Source organism: Tympanuchus pallidicinctus, unplaced genomic scaffold (genome assembly GCF_026119805.1).
Source record: "Tympanuchus pallidicinctus isolate F22 unplaced genomic scaffold, pur_lepc_1.0 scaffold5, whole genome shotgun sequence".
Taxonomy (NCBI): Eukaryota; Metazoa; Chordata; class Aves; order Galliformes; family Phasianidae; genus Tympanuchus; species Tympanuchus pallidicinctus.
The window spans coordinates 25,346,239-25,362,382 of record NW_026294769.1 but is presented as its reverse complement, the minus strand read 5'-3'; the positions used below and the strand labels follow the sequence as shown (position 1 = coordinate 25,362,382).

The following is a 16,144-nucleotide window of genomic DNA, read 5'->3' as shown; positions in this document are numbered from 1 at the left end:
GGGCGGTGACGTCATCGCGTGACGCTCCCCGGCACGACTGAGGCCCCGCCCTCCCGTTTGCCGGCCGGCGCGCGCTGCGGGCGGTGTGCTCGCGCCGCGTCCTCCCGCCCGAGGAAACGACGGCGGCGGCAGCGGCGGCGGCGGCCATGAAAATCTGGAGCTCGGAGCACGTCTTCGGGTAGGGGGTGGTGAGCCGGCCGTAAATGGCGGGGGAGGGAGCGCGGCCGTAGTTACCCCGCTGCGAGCGAGCGGCGAGGCGGCGAGGCGGCGAAGCGGCGGCGGCCGTGGAGGCGTCCTGTGCGTCCCGTGCGTCCCCGCCGGCTCTGTGCTGGAGCCAGGGCGGTCGTTATGTTGGGAGATGTACGAACTCCCCGCCACAAGGAGATACGAACGGCCCATCCTGCCGTAGTGGGGCTGCTCCCGTCCCGGGAGTTTGCGATTACCGAAGCTTGATGCTCTCTAAACTTTTTAAATAGAAACAATTCCGTATTGAGAAGAGTGTCCGTAACAACAGTGCGTGCTGACGAGCTGCTGGAAGTAGAAGGGGAAGCACAGGCTTAAGGCTGCAGAGTCGATCACAGAATGATGGAATGGTTTGTGCTGGAAGCGACCTTTAAGATCATCTAGCTCCAACCCCGGCTATAGGCAGGGGCATCTCCCATAGACCGGGTTGCTCACAGCCCCATCCAGCCTGGCCTTGAGTGCTTTCAGGGTGGGGAGACAGACATTCACAGCCTCACTGGGCAACCTGTTCCAGTGTCTCACTATCCTCACAGTACAGTCTCTTCCTAATATCTACTCTAAATCTACCCTCTGCCAGTTTAAAGCTGTTTCTCCTCGTCCTGTCACTACCTGCCCTTATAAAAAGGCCCTCCCCAATGGGATGTGGTTTCTCGAAATCTGTTTCTTTATTTTGAACTTCCTGATTGCTTTTATTTATTTATTTATTTTTGACTCCAAGGTGATAATTTCTGTTCTCTTTCATTTGGTGTGCTTATAATTACAGTAGAATTTAAATTGGAATCGACTTCTGGCGACCACCTATTCCAGCTTCCCTCTCAGAGCAGGGCTAACTTAACTGTGGGGTTTGTTTGTCAGTTGAGTTTGGAGACGGGTGGAGATTCAGCAAACTCTGTGGCCATCCACCCTGATGCTACATTTTTTATATAGTTAATTGGAACGTCACATGTAGTAGTTTGTGACTGTTGCCCTTTGCCCTTACTTCTGTTAGTCATGGGTTAATCATTCCTTTCTTTGTTCTCCATAAAGGAATATATGTTGTTTTCCTGTTTGTGTACTAACACTTCCTGATGGTTTTTCCAAGCATCACTTAGTTCTGAAGGGATATTTGGGAACTTGTAAAGTTGTACAGCACATGCCGTGTTAAGAAAGCTGGAGCCCTGATTTAGGGTTCCAAATGCTTGCAAATAAATCCAAACTAGTCATAAATGATTGTCTCTTCTTTCTCCAGGCACCCCTGGGATACAGTGATCAAAGCTGCTATGAGAAAGTACCCCAACCCAATGAACCCATGTGTAGTAGGAGTAGATGTCCTCGACAGAAGCCTTGACAACCGGGGGAGGCTGCACAGCCACCGTCTGCTCAGCACAGAGTGGGGATTGCCAAGTATTGTAAAAGCGGTATGGTTTGCTGAGGGTGTGATGCATTTGTGTGTCGTCATGTGAACTGGCACTGAATTCCAAGTAAAAACTTGATTTTTTGGGAACGCCATCCACAAATATCACGTAAGCTGTGATCAGTGTGGTGCATAGCAAGAACGCATGGTAGGCTGCAATATGCGGCCTGTCTGTGCATGCCTTCTGAGCTGGTCTGCGTCACTCTGTGTCGCTGATGCAACACAGCACCTGGTAGTCTTGCCACAGATAGCAGTGGTTTTGTGTTTGTGAATTGTACTTCACTTTTCAATTATTTTTTTTTATTTTTTGTCTTTCTTCACTTTCAGATTTTAGGAACAAGTAGAACTCTGACTTACATTGAGGAACATTCTGTGGTGGATCCAGTGGAAAAAAAGATGGAGCTTTGCTCAACTAATGTGAGTGACAGCTTAAGAAGCTTCTGGTAATTAGTGATGGAGATTAGATATTTTGTCTCTTAACAGTGTGGCAGTGAGTTTACATCTTTCAACAGAAGGAGGCAATTTCCAAGTGCCTTTATTTTTTTTTCCTTCTTCCCAGGAATTCTTTTGAGTCAAGGATTTGTGACTCTCTTAGTATAAGACTTTCTCAGGATGCACATAATGTTTCAACTTTAAAGCAAATAACATGTTCTGCTTTATACTACTGTTTGCAACTGTTTGAAATGCCTTTTTCTCCACGAGTGTAAAGGAAGTATTATGCTGTGTTTTGCTATCCTGGGAACTTGCAACTCTGAGATTTGAAGTAGAGTTGTCTGTATGGGAGAGAGCCTTGTCTTTGCATGAAAGGTGTTTGCTTTCCTTGCTATTAATTGTTGGTACACGCAGAATAATGTCATAGTGGTCTTGGTCTTAAAGAGCCTTTCTGAATTGCATGCCATAAATGAGATATGGTTTGACATTTAAAAGAGAGCAAATGGAAAGCTTTTGTGCAGTTTGCTGTTAATAGGAACTTTGATACAATTACATCTATGATAGGACAGTATGCATCACCCTTCATACGTCTTTTTATCAACTGTGTTCTGGGTTTTATGCTCTGCATCTGCTGCTTTGTCTTTGCCTTTAAATTGAGTGCTCTGCTACTTAACAGTGCTGTCAGTAATACAAAAGTGAAGGATGATATGTGAGAATTTCACATATTTTTTTTCTCTTTAAGATTACCCTTACAAACTTGGTGTCTGTTGATGAGAGACTGGTTTACACACCTCATCCTGAAAACCCTGAAAAGTAAGTAAGGGTATTTGTATGCTTTTTTGTGTATTGGAAAAAATATGGTAGGCAAATTCAGTGTAAGTATTAACTTCTCTTTATTCTCTTACAGAACTGTGCTAACTCAAGAAGCAGTTATTACTGTCAAAGGCATTAGCTTGAGCAGTTATTTGGAAAGCTTAATGGCAAACACAATATCTTCTAATGCCAGAAAGGTACATATCCTTCAGTTTCTTCTCTCTCTCTCCACCCACACCTTTCCTTTTGTGAAAATAGTAATTGTCAAGCATGTGTGCTGAGTACTATATTTCATTTCTTTAAACTTTGTGCACAGAATTCCAACTCACTTTTTTAGTACCTCAGGAAGTAGAAGATAGTTTACCAAAGGATGAGAAGGTTTCACTCCTAAATTTTTATTCTCCACCTAGAACACCAGAACAAACCAACCTCTATGTGTGCATGCCACAGCTACACATCCCAGACACATATTATTAAGTTTGTTTTGTCTTGGTTTTTCGAAGTACATTTTTAAACACTAGCCATTTACTGGAGTTAGTGCTGGTAGTGGATGGATGTAGCTTCCTTTTCCGCCTTTTAGATCTGGGTTTAGCAGTTGATGCCAGCATATTTTCTGGGCTTCTCTGTGAGTTGCTCCAGTTCCTATCTATTATTAAGCTGTCTCTTTGCCTTTGGCTGAAAATAATGCCATGTCTGCAGAGGCCTTTGTAGGTAACACTACACCCACTCCTCTGTCTCGCGCTTGCCTTTTCTATTTGGCTTGCAGCCACAGAGCTGAACTTCAGCACAGGCAGAGTTTCAAGGCTGCTTATTTCCAAACAGTTTGTTCTGTGCTTCTTTGGGGGAGGTTGAGAGGTGGGAAGGAAGTGGAGTAAATGGAGATGTATAGGCATCACTGCCTAGCGCCAGGATGTGTGCCACTGAAGTGTGAGCATATGCTCTGCATTGCTGGGAGAGACTCAGCACACTGAGAATTTGGCCCAGGCAACTTCTTTTAGGCCACAGATCCTGTGCTTTGGCCAGCCCTTTGCCCCTGGCAGAGATGCTGCTTGATGAAGGCAGTGTAACCCAGCATGACTGAAGTCATGAACCTACTAGGTCAGGGAAGAGGAAGCCCCTTCCATGTGCTTCTATAAACTTCAGAGGAAAACAGGTGAAAACTGGGGGATGAGTGACAGACAATTTTTAGACACCGATGAGTAACATTGAGTACTCTCTGTGTTTGACAGTCATAAATGAAGTGTGTTCTGGTTAAATTACAGTCCTCTTCCGTTCAGTTTTCCTCATAAAAGTCTGTGTGAGCATTTGTTCTGATCTTGCAATGGTAGTCTGGACCCTGGCTCGTAACTGCAGTCTAGCACAGCACTACCTAGTTGGAGTGGCCATGTCAAGTGGGCATGCTTAAAAGCACTCCTCTCATCTGTCAAATCTGCTTAGCTCTATTGAATTGAGAGAAGGAGTATTTAATGTTATGTATTATGTGCCACCTGTGTGAAAGCTGAATTTTTTTTAGTGGAAGTTCTTCTCTTCTGCCATTTTCAGATAACAAACTGGCTCACGAGGTTCTTACAAACAAAAAAGATCACCTTGTCCTGCCCGTTTCACTGAAGAGTCTCTTTAGACCTTAGCAGGAGTTAGTAGTCGCAACCCTGTCATTGCTACCCAGTAGCATAGCCTGCTATCACTGGCTCTTCTAGCATGCAGTGCTACGCTTCTGTATTCTTAGCACCTTTCTACAGCTTCATGACAGATGCTGAAAAATGTACTGTTGTTCTTAAGAAATAAGAAAGTGTAGAGATAAATATTGAGATGTTGCTCTGAGGTAGAGATGGGAATGAGGCAGATGATGCGTTACTGTTGCACTGATAATGAACAAATCTTTTGCCACATGTTGTGAATCTTTTCTGTGTTACTCCAGGGGTGGGATGCTATTGAGTGGATAATTCAAAATTCTGAAAGCGCTCTAAGCTAGCAGTTCTCCACACCTACAGTTTGTACTAACTAGTGGTAATGTCAGCATTCTTCTTGGTACAGCATTTCAGCTCTCTAGCAGATGTGTGCATGAGTTGTCGTGATGTGAATGTCCTGAATTAACCTGCATGTATGTTTTATATATGTTACGTACAGGAATGGCAAACGTGTTCGTTAGGGAGTAGGTCAGACATAGGTCAGTGGGCAGCAAACCTGCTGCAGCCACAGCCTCTGCTTCAGCTGCAAGTGGAAGCGTTGCTACAGCTAGCTAGGCACATCAGGGAGCTCTTCTACCAAACATTGGTTTGGGTTTCGCTCCCTGTGATTTCAGTGTGTGAAACAGGTACCTGAAGGAATTAATCCATCGTTCAGTGACTGGAATTGGCGTCACAAAAATGAAGCAGAAATTGATAACACTGATTTCTTAAAACAGATTGCCTAGCGAGGGTGATCTTCTACATAGTGAAATTGGATTTGCTTTTTTTACGTCTCAGGAATATTGTTGCCCTTCTGCCAGTTTCCATGGAAATCTGAACAGTGTTTGCAGCTGGCAGAATACCAGATTCCCGTGGTGCTTTTCATTGCTATTGTTAGTTGTCTTCTTTTTGGTAGTGATGTGTCCCCTCAGCTATGCGACTATGACAAAAGCTGACTTCAAGGCTGGGAGGACAGAGTATAGTTGCTTCTGATACCTCTGTGGATGGTTTTCTTTCCACTAGCCAGTGAAGCCTGTCTCTGTCATTCCTGTATTAGCTTCTATTTCAACTAATAAAATTCCTTTTTTTTAGAAAAATCCATTCTGTTGCTTCTCTTTGTTAACAACATAGGGATTTTTTTTACTGCTTACTTTGAGATCAGTGTATGTAATGAGTGCTTGCTTTTGTGTTCTCATTCCACTAAGCTTTTATGGCTGTTTCTCTAGAAAATGTCAACCACGGGCTCAGCATTTATCAGTCACTTGAAACAAATCTACACCTGCAGCATCTGGTCTACTGAACCCATCACACTGCTAACACATGCAATGAAAACGAGTATGCATGCTTGGTTATGAATGTGCTTGCTTAATGAGCTACTTACTACAGATATTGTTGTACAATATGAAACTTTATAGAACAATCCTCTGTCAGATTTCTTAGTTTTCATTTTAAACTGGGTAGTTCTACAGTGTTTGGAGGCTTTACGTCTTGTTAAGATTTGTAATTGCATTTCGCATGTAGAATCCTTCTGGAGTTTTCCTTGCTGATATCACAAGTTTTTTCTTAGCTTCAAATTATAGCATGTAGCATAGGAAGAATATACAGACCTAGATAGTCTCAAAAGTGGAAGGAAATATCTTGGTATTCTAGTTGAACATTTAATTTTGTCTTAGCATTTTGGTTAATATATTTATTTACATAATTGGATTGGTTCATTGTCAGGGACTGAGAAGAACCTCAGAATTTTTGTATTGAGCATTTTCTATCTACATCAAAGCTGTTTGACTTTCTGACAAGCTTTCTTTGCCTGATTACATCAGTGTAAGTCATTGCTGTCTTAGGGAGTTCTCTGTGCCAGCGTGTCATCTAAGAGAGGGCGTTTTAACCTGACTTCTAAATACCCAACATATGCTTGCAGGAAGTAGATCCCTTCCCTTCACCCCACCTTTCTTCCTGGGGGAGCACTGGGTTCAGCTCCCTCATGGCTAGTTACAGCTTGTTGCTGCACAGTAGCCTGCTTTTGTCTGGGTGTTGCTACACATGCTGTGCTGCTATTCCCAGCTCTTGCACAGGCTATAGAAATGGTTCAAGTATTCACTTGCTGAGGGATGGTCAGTTTGGTGCACGGGCAAAAAAGCTCACAAAATAACTCGTACTCTTCTAAGGAAGCCATACTGGACAGTTTAAAGCGCTGGCCAAGGGTTGCACACTTGGTAGGTGGGTAAGGCTTTTCTCTGTGTAAGGACTTTGTGTTCGTTCTGTTAGTCTCTGTGATACAAAGAACCTGAAGAAAACCAGAGTTAGCCTTTGACTCAGCTTGATGAGACTGTTGAGACAAATATACTCTTATTCATAGTAAAATTATATTTCATTTATTATATTAGAACTTGCACCCTGAACCTGGGCTTTCAGTATTATTCCAGGATAACATTTCTGGTGTCATAAAGCATTTTCACAAGAATGTATGTAGGCTTTGTTCTGACTTTTTCTTTTTTTGGGAGGTTTTCAAGGTTATTTGTGCAGATTCTCACTCATGCTTAGTGGTTTGGAAGGGACACAAGAAATTGGCTCTGGGCATGTTATTAAGCTTTTGTTCACCGTATCACCTATCCTGCATGCAATAAAAACAGTATATCAGAGTTGAGAGCAAAACTCTGTGAGGGGAGAGGAGGTTCACCCCTTTTCCTCAGTTCCAGCAGGAGCCTAGAGCACCTGTACTTTTGAAGACTCTTTGGGCTCAGAGCCTTTGCTTCAGATTAGACTTGAGAGGGTGCCAGCTACTTGCTATGCTTTCTACTCCCTACTCTTAGTAAAGTATGAATGATAAAGGTATCTTGGCTTCTCTTTAGGAAAAAAAAAAAAAGCCTTCATGTTTTCTCGGGCTGATCCCATCTGCTTGTTTTGGCAAAAGCTGTCATCTGGAGACTGTGGAACTCCAAGGTCTTCCACTTGGACTTAGCGTGGTGGTTTCACCAAGATGTGCAGCTGAACTCCAGCATAATATTCTATCACTCCTCAAAGGAAGAAAGGGAGAAAATATGGTGAAAAAGGCTCAAGGGCTGAGATAAGGACAGGGACATTGCTCACCAATTACTGTTGAAGGCAAAACAGATTCAATGTATGGAGATTAATGTAATTGATTGCCTATTACTAATAGACGAGAAGAGTGAGAAACTAAAACCAAGCCAGTGTTGCTCATGTCTCAGCTCTGGCCAACAGCAGGTCCCCTTAGGGACAGCTGGAGCTGGCACTACTCTGACAGAAGGCAGCTGCTGGGCTCTGCACAGAGGCCATCCCTGCAGCTCCCTGATACCAAAACCCTGCCACATAAGCTCAGTGCTCAGCTGGTTGAGATGGTTCCCTACTTTCTTAATTGTGTGGCTGCATGCTCATCTTGAGGTGCAGCTGCTAGAGGGTCTTCTGAAGGCAAAAGACTTTTGATGTGCTTATTCTGCTGAATTCTACTGCTTGTACTGAAACGTGGGCTATCAGTGCCAGGCTTTGAGGTGTGCCCTACCCATTCTGAGAGCTGAATGTCCCTTGATAGGAAAGATGCAGCTGTGGTCTCTGCATCAGCTTGCTTTATGCTGCTTAGCGGAGCTCAGTGCAAGGCCATCTCTTCAAACTCTAGCTCGAGTTCAAATCAATTTATTGCTATTTCAATGAGCACTCGAAGGCTATCTTTCTTTGTCCTGGATTTTCTCAACAACTGTCCATATGCAGCTCTATTAATGAGTATGAGAACAATATGCAGACTCTTCCACAAATGTACTGGTCCTCTTAAGGTGGTGGGAGCAGCAGACAGTAGAAATAGGAGTTCTCTTTCTTCCAGGAACTGAACAGCTGAGTGAGGCTTTTTGCATGGGAGCACTGCTGTGAGCTCACACCAGTATTGCATTTACCTCCTGCATATGAATTACTCAAATGCCTTTGTAGCAAAGTTTCAGTAAGATGAGAAATAATCAGTACAATCCCGTTTCAAACCACAGAGGATGGGGAATTTTAAAACTAGTCTTATGTCTGACAGAGGAAAAACTATAAACATGAGCAGTGGTGCGCTATTTGCTCTGATCCTGAACTCTGCTATTTCCTTGGCAGGGCCGGGATGCCCTGGAGTGGGTGATCAGCAAACTGAACGCAGAACTGGAAGAGCTGAAGTCAACGCGTGAGGGCATAAAACCAGCCATGGCAGCAGCATCCACAGAGAAATAGTAGCCAAAAACACAGCGAGTAACTGATTGAAACATTTCATTCTGCAGACTGCTGTCTCGATGGCCCTTCCAAGGCTCATCTGCGTATGTTTTATATATTTATAAGAATATTGGATCAGCAGGAAGGTAACCTGATCTTTCATCTCCCTTCACCTACTGCAGATTACACTGACCTCCTGCAGATGCTCTTTTCACTGAAACGATTTCTTTTCAACATTGATAACAAAACGTTCAGCACATTTAAATCTGCCTAAATGTGCCTTTTGTAACAAAGATTGAGAGTGTGTTATATTTTATACCATCTTTTTCATACTCAAACTTGGAAAGAACTCATGTTCTCCAAATGAGCATTAGTTCTGTGAAGAGCTGAGAGCACTAAATTTTGTCCATTTTGTACTCTTAAAACCATTTAAAGGGAACTACGTGAAACAGAGCACGATACTCTAGAATTAAAGATGCCTATCTAGAGAATCATCCCCAACAGCTGAAACTTGTGTTGCACTGACTCTTGTTATGTTACTTAATGTGCTATCTGAACGTGACACACAGATGCTTTACTTCTTAGGTGTTTATATCCAAAGAGAGTTTCTATTGATGTTATCTGCCTAAACAGGCTTTTTCTTTTTTCTTACTTTGTGGGGAGAAGGGTGTAATTTATTTTCATATTTATTAACTTTCCCAAGTTCTTCCCCTCAGTAACAGAACAGGAGGGGGAGGAGCTGGGGAACACATGGGTTATTTATCTGCAAGAGGGTGCTTGCAGGCTGCTGGAACAAAGAGGCTCTGCTGTTCTCTGCTTCTTGCTCTTCCTGCAATCTCTGAGCTGAGGGAGAGCTGTCTGCAAGAAATGAAGAGCTCAAATGAGAACTTTGAAGTCCAAGCGGCAGTGCTTCATCACTGTGTGTTTTTTGTGCTCCAGAGGGGAAGAACAGAGCACAAGAAGAACTGGGCTCTCCTTTTCGAACGCTTTCTACAAACGACTGACTTCTGCTGTAATGCATTTTTTCAACACTTTGCCACGTTGGTACAAATGTTTTTAGAAATGTTTTAAATGCTTCTGATTGTCTGATTCTAATTCTGATTGTCTAATTCTGATTCTAATTGTGGAGATTGCCTCTTTGAAAATAGGCAGTTCCAGCTTTTGTCTGAGGTTCACAAGACTTTTGTACTTGGTCTGGGAGTAGCTGGTGTTTCTTACATAGCCCTCTGTTGGAGCATTTTACATTGTGGTTTTTTTTGTGCACACACAGACTGAGATAGATAAATGTTGCAAAGTTGTTTGCTTGCTCAGGTAACAAGCATGTGTTCAGGGAGCTGTGAGAGCATGAGGAGCTTCTTAAAAAAAAAAAAAAAAAAAGAAATGTTGGTCACTGTTTGGATCTGGTAATTTAAAACATCTGTGTACTTAAGGGAAATCTCCGAGTTTGTATTCTGTTTAGCTTGAAAGTGAACATTAATTCGGATGTAGGTATAGTCTAGGTAAATGACATGGTTCTAATAAAGAGACTTAATTTACATTATTAGCAATTATTTGAGTAGCTAATGTTTGCATTGCTCTTCTTCTGTGGACCTCAGGCTTTTCTCAAGAGGGCACAGGATATTAGACCCTGACCTGGTAGCAGCTCCTTCCTGTGATGCACTGTGGATGGCTTTGGTGCTCACTGTTGCTGTGGCACATCTCAGGGGAGTGGTGCTGCTTCCTGTGTAAGGACTGCAGGAGCTGTCCCAGCACCCACTGACCTCTGGTAGGAAGGGCAGAGCGGTGATGGCAGAGTTCTGAGCAGAACAGGAAATGACTGTGTGTGTGTGTAAACCTGATCTGCAGCATTCCCATAGTGCTTATGGGAGATGATGAAGCCTCAACTGTGAGGCAACAGAAAAGTTTTTTTGAGGTTCAAGTATTGATTTAGTTCAGAGGAAGAATTATCTAAAGCTGCTTCTTACACCAGACCTGCTCAGTGTTGTTTTAAATATAAATGATTTGCGTATGGCACCTCCCAGCACTATCTGCCATCTCAGAGGAGTCATTGCAAACACTTTTGTTGTCCCCAGAGCCAAACTTGGCTGCTGTGCTTTTTGGATCAGTACCAGCTGTGCATCAGTTTGATCAATTTCTTTCCTCACGCTTTGCTTCCTTCTTCCAGAGCAAATCTTTACTCTCTTGTGTAGCAGCATATCCTTTCTGTTTCCTTTCCCTGTGTAGGTTTGGGGCTGATTTCTCTCCACGTCATGCTACAGGATCTAGACAGAGAAGTGCTTGGTGTTTCCTTCTCTGCTGCCCCCCCCTTGGCACGGGTCAGCACCTTGTCTTGAACTCTGAGCTGAAAGGAAGAGGGCAGCCCCTTTGGGGAGGAAGGAGACTGCTTTCTCCCAGAGGTCAATTCTAGCTCCTGGCAGCCTTTCCGCAGCCGGGAGGGCACTGCTGTTTCTCACATCATCTTTGGGGTGTGTAATGCTCCTGCAGCCCTGGGCTTGTTCTCCTTGTGACTGCTGGTGCTGGCAGTGTGTACAGGTGGGATTTGTGTGTAGCAGATGAAGTGATTCTTAATTTTCTGTAAGCTTCTGTGGAGAGTTTTACTCTTCTGCTTTCTGGCTCATTGAGATTTGCATACAGAGCTTCCACTTCTGCCCTGACCATGGAAGTCCTGTCCCTGGGCTCTAGTGGGTTGGTAGCTCTGGGTTCAGCCCAACTCTACAGAGCTGGTTCTAAAGCATGCTGCTTCACACTCCTGTTCCATCACTGATGGAATTTACCTTTTGGGGCAAAAATCTTTTGGGATTTCATATCTTGTCCTTGTACACCTGTGACTGATATCCCCAAGTGGAGCAGTCGGTGGCACCGTTACCATTTTATATCTCCTTAGATAGTGAGCTATGACGGCCAGGAGTCTGCTACGTTTCTCTGTATGCCATGGTACTCTCTATCTATCTAAAATAAATGACAGCCTCGGTTATACCTTCTGGATGTACTCCTGCAATACAAAACAGGCTGTCAGTGTTCAGAGCTGTCTTCAGAAATACCATCAGTTATTCCGTGCTCAGGAACGCTTGGACAAGGCTGTGGCTTCCTAGAGCTCAGAGGGAGCCACTGTCTCACTGCTCAGCGGTGTGTGGTTGCCCTCTGTCTGCACTTTGATTGCATCTGCTGGCTGCCTCAGTGAGCAGTAACACAGGGAGGTGTCATGTGCAGTGACTGGCTGCGACTTGCCCTGTTGCCGGGCTGCATGGGCAGTCAGTGCTGTTCTCATGGGCCATCAAGCGTTTTCCCCTAGTTCCCAGCCGCTGTTCCAATGGCGTTCAGCTGTTTTCATCAAGAAGCCCTTGCCTGAGGAAAAGGCTACCTGTTCTTCACAAAACTGTAAAGTACAACAAAGAAGACAGAAACTTTGACATTTGCTCCCTCATGAAGAATTAGCACAGACAAAGACTGTAATGGAAAGGCATTTTATTTTCACCCAGTACCACCCCTCCCACTATAAAGGAAATAACGGGGAAAAGAGAAATAAGCCCACCAACCGTCCCCAGAAATGACATGGTCACAAGAGCATTTGCAAGGTCAGGCGTAGTGCATGGGAGCACCGCAGCCAAGCCCCGCTCGCCATCGCAGCAGCGGCAGCACCAGCCCCAGTGCTGCACAGCTGTGTGCCATTCAGCTCCGAGGGCCCCCATGGTACGTTCAGACATCGGGCATCGTAACAAAGCTACAAAAATAAGATTTTAAAAGCTGCTGGGAGGAGCTGACTGTGCTGCCCCACACTCAGCAGTAATTCACTCTAAAATGCCTACAGAGCGCAGACTGTCGGAGGGGCTGAAAGCATTAACTCTAACGAAGGTAACAGCCAACACGTGTATAAATAGTTTTTGTTTTTAAACTTTGTGGAAAGTTAATTCCCGTTGCATGACTGATGGAGACTTCCTAAATATCAATAAATATATTACACATATTTACAAGCTTCACCCCAATACCAACATGGTGCTGGGCCCACAGAAGCTGTGCGGTGCCCAGGGCCGGTGCTGGGGGGGGGGGGGTTGAGGCCTGGTGGCTGCCAGCTCTGCTGCCCCACGCCGTGTAAAAGGGGAAAAGGGCATGCGGGGCACCCAGCCCTGAGCAGCCTCTGGTGCCAAGGGGGAGTGGAGTTGGAGCAAGCAGAGCGTGTGGCCAGGGCATTTCCAGGAGAAAATGATCAGAATAGCAGCAGGGGAAATTCAGAGCGAGAGTTCATGCGTTCACTCTCAGCCTAGTTTTCCTGATGCACAATGCAGCGAATACGGGGCCTGCTTTTGGCACAGGAATGAGAAAAAGTGCAGATGTGACTGAGATGAGGGGCCCTCCTAGCAGCAGTGGCTTTAGGCAGCCCTGGCCTCCTGCCTGCCTGCCCATGGCTCACCTCATGCCACTGCTCTCCATCTGCAAAACTCTCATTTCCCAGGGTGACAATGAAAGAAAAATACGGGTGGGTGAGTCTGTGCAGAGGTGTAGGGAGCCTTTTTGTGTGCTTTTCAAATCAACGTACATATGGTACAGATGGTGGTGCAGGCCCTCCCCAGGCTCTGCCAGCATGAGGTCCGTGTGGGACGGACACATCGCTGGAATCCACAGGGCAGATCCAGCCCCGCTGCTCCGTGCAGCTCTGAGGTATCACTCATGATTAATCCTTAGTGTAGAAATGTTAATAAATAGATCTGAAACTTTTCTGCTATGTCCTCCTATAATACACTGCTATAGAGATATTAAATATGCCTCAGGGTATTAAAAAATGTATGAAAAAGTTACAGTAGTTGATTTTCAAGTATTAACAACTTGACTATGTTAGTTTTAAACACCAGAATGATCCAGATGCAAATTATAGATTAAACTCTGGTCAAGCCTGCATTAAAAAAAAAGTATTTCAACTTAAAAAAAAAAAAAAAGAAAGAAAGAAAGAAAAAGTGCAAAAAAGCATGTGATAGTGTCAGCTAACAGTGTAGCCTTGTTGGAACATCTCACCCAGTGGCCTGGTGTTCTTCCATGGGCAAAGCAAAGAAGGAAAAAGAATGAATCAAGGAGGGGAAATGAGAGATTGCTCCCAATCTGGGACAGCGTCGCCCAAAATCTCAGCAAAACATGGGTCCCTGCAACCAACTTACGTCCCCAGCAAAAATGGGGCTCTCAGTGGGCACACTGCCAGCAGAGCCATAGTGGAATTTGTGCCTGCTAAGATGCACACATCTACCCTTCTGTCCCCTGAGCGACCCAAGGAACAATGCTACAGGTGCTCCAGTAGCACCAGGAGCCTCTCTTGCTTCCCATCCTTCCCATCTGCTGTACAGCTCTGCCTACCACCAGAATTCACTACCACCAGTACCTGGCATCATACATTCAAGTAGGCAGTACACCCCTGGAGCCTGCCCAGAGACACCCAGGGCAGCACTGAGGCCTCAAAGAGCAGCAGCCCCACGATGAGCAGCTCTGTCACACCTTCTGCCCCAGGGCCCAGACACCGCAGTCCCATGTTGGACTCTGACCTCGGAGCAACAGAAATGGTTCAAAGAAGGACTGCTCGGAGCACAGCCACTCACACCAGTGCCTGGTGAGCTCTGAAAGCAGGATGTGAACATTGCTAGCTTGGTAATGCCAATATGACTTACTGCTTGCTACTGCACTAGCACTGACTTTGTTAGATCAGGTTCTCCGTTAAGCACACATTTTAGCTCAACTCCAGAAAATGATTCAAAGAATGGTTAAAAAAAAAAGACCGAAAGCAAGAAAAAGCTTTCTAGTTTCAATGCACGCATACAAAAGAGGCAAGGATTGCAAATTGTTGATTTTCTCCCAGTGCGAGCAGCTGACCTGCTGCATGTCATTCTGTCCTGATAAAAACAGCTTCTGCATCTCTGGAAAACATGGCGGTAAGAAACTCTGTGACTGAATGCAGATCCAAGCCAGTTGAGTGAAATGAAGCAACGGAAGAATAACCCTGTTTTGGTGACCTCTCCTGCAGACGATGACCTCATGAAGACAAAAGCAAAGAAAAAGGCACAAGGCTCAGATCTCATTGATAGTTCTCTCAGAGGGGCGGTAGTCAGAGGTTCCTGGAGATGACATATAGAAGGACTGTGTCTTCCTTTTTAACCTGGCTCGCTTGTTGGCCAGGGACAGGCTGCGCCGGCTTGAATTGATGATTTCTGAAATGAACTTCTTGCAGTCCACACACACCTCCATCGTGCTCCAGTCCTCCATTAACTCTTTGGGAAACTGCAGCTCTTCGTGTGACTTATCCACAGATTTGGACCTTGAGGCCAACCTGAAAAGCAAAACAGCAGGACTGGTCTCAATATGCAGCAGCATTGCAGAGGGCACTCCGGGGCGCCTTCAGAAAACAGCAAAAAACAACTGGATTCAAAACCTTTCTGTTTCCTCCTATCCCAAAAATGACACCTGGCTCAGCAAGACTGCCGAGTCACCAGCTGGAAGTTTGTGTGAAGTTGGGCAGTGTGCCCAGGCCCACGGCCAGGCAGCTTCTGGAGACCTCCAAGGAGAAGACTCCTCAGCCTCTGGGTAGCCTGTACCAGTGCTCCGTCACCTGCACAGCACAGAAGTGCTCCTGGTGTTCAGAGGGAACCTCCTATGTTCCAGTTTGCTCCAGTCCTGGCACTGGAGTTTGTAACTCCAAGAGGCATTTCCAGTGCACACAGGTGACCGCAGTTGCTTCTCACCTGGGCATGCTCCGCAGTGACCGGTGGTGGCTGGTGGAGGGCTTCTCTGGCCTCATGAAGCTCTCTCCTCGCTGCAAGGTGGAAGGTCCCAGTGAGAAGATGGGGAGAGTGGAATATGGCTTTGATGGCAATCGCATCTGTTGAGCACAGAAGGAACACGTGATATAAGAAAGATGCAGTATCATTTCCAAAGATGACAGCTTTTCAGAAAGGAGTGAATCAGAAATGTGTTTACTTACCTTTTTGCAGCACTGTGAGCATACAGGCCTGTGTAAGAAAATGAAAGCCTGAGTCATTTAACTGGGCTATGCCTTAATGACATCAAAAATAAGGGATAAATACCCCAACTCCTTACCCAAACACTTTTGTTTTAATGTTTCATCAATATAAAAACTTAATCAGAACATGAAGCCAAAAGTGAAGAGGAATACTAAACAAGAACTACAGCTACAAAAAGAAAAAGGGGGAAAAAAGGGGGAAATTAATGTTTCTTTTACTTTTGATCAAAAATCAGAGAATCCTCAGAATTGGAAGGGACCCTTAAAGGCCAGCTAGTCCAACTGCCCTGCAATGAAACGCGACACCTGCAGCTACATCAGGTTGCTCAGAGCCCCATCCAGCCCAGCCTTGAGTGTCTACATGTTGGTCTTATGATCACCTTCATTGTAAATCTTTCCTTATATCCAACC

At 44.9% G+C, this 16,144-nt stretch overlaps 2 protein-coding genes across 7 annotated transcripts in view; one reads left to right on the top strand and one right to left on the bottom strand.

Annotated features, from left to right (window-relative positions):
* Positions 1 to 31: 31 nt before the first annotated feature.
* On the top strand, positions 32 to 9,242 carry PRELID3A (PRELI domain containing 3A). 2 transcript variants are annotated; one of them, XM_052703800.1, is made up of 6 exons: positions 32 to 178; positions 1,472 to 1,640; positions 1,964 to 2,053; positions 2,811 to 2,881; positions 2,976 to 3,078; positions 8,647 to 9,242. In XM_052703800.1, exons 1-6 carry the CDS (start codon positions 147 to 149, stop codon positions 8,758 to 8,760), a joined length of 579 nt encoding a protein of 192 aa, XP_052559760.1. In that variant the 5' UTR covers positions 32 to 146; the 3' UTR covers positions 8,761 to 9,242. The 2 variants fall into 2 exon arrangements, with proteins under 2 accessions (XP_052559760.1, XP_052559761.1); XM_052703801.1 differs by lacking the exon at positions 8,647 to 9,242 and adding an exon at positions 4,800 to 5,535.
* Positions 9,243 to 12,187: 2,945 nt separating this feature from the next.
* The window catches only part of SPIRE1 (spire type actin nucleation factor 1), a 124,055-nt gene continuing 120,098 nt past the window's right edge, over positions 12,188 to 16,144 (bottom strand). For all 5 annotated transcript variants that reach the window (XM_052703796.1, XM_052703799.1, XM_052703795.1 and 2 more), the window contains 3 exons: positions 15,695 to 15,722; positions 15,456 to 15,592; positions 12,188 to 15,043 (listed from right to left, as the gene is read on the bottom strand). In XM_052703796.1, the coding sequence (XP_052559756.1) occupies positions 14,785 to 15,043; positions 15,456 to 15,592; positions 15,695 to 15,722 (424 nt within the window). In that variant the 3' untranslated portion in view covers positions 12,188 to 14,784. The remainder of the gene's footprint in view (positions 15,044 to 15,455; positions 15,593 to 15,694; positions 15,723 to 16,144) is intronic.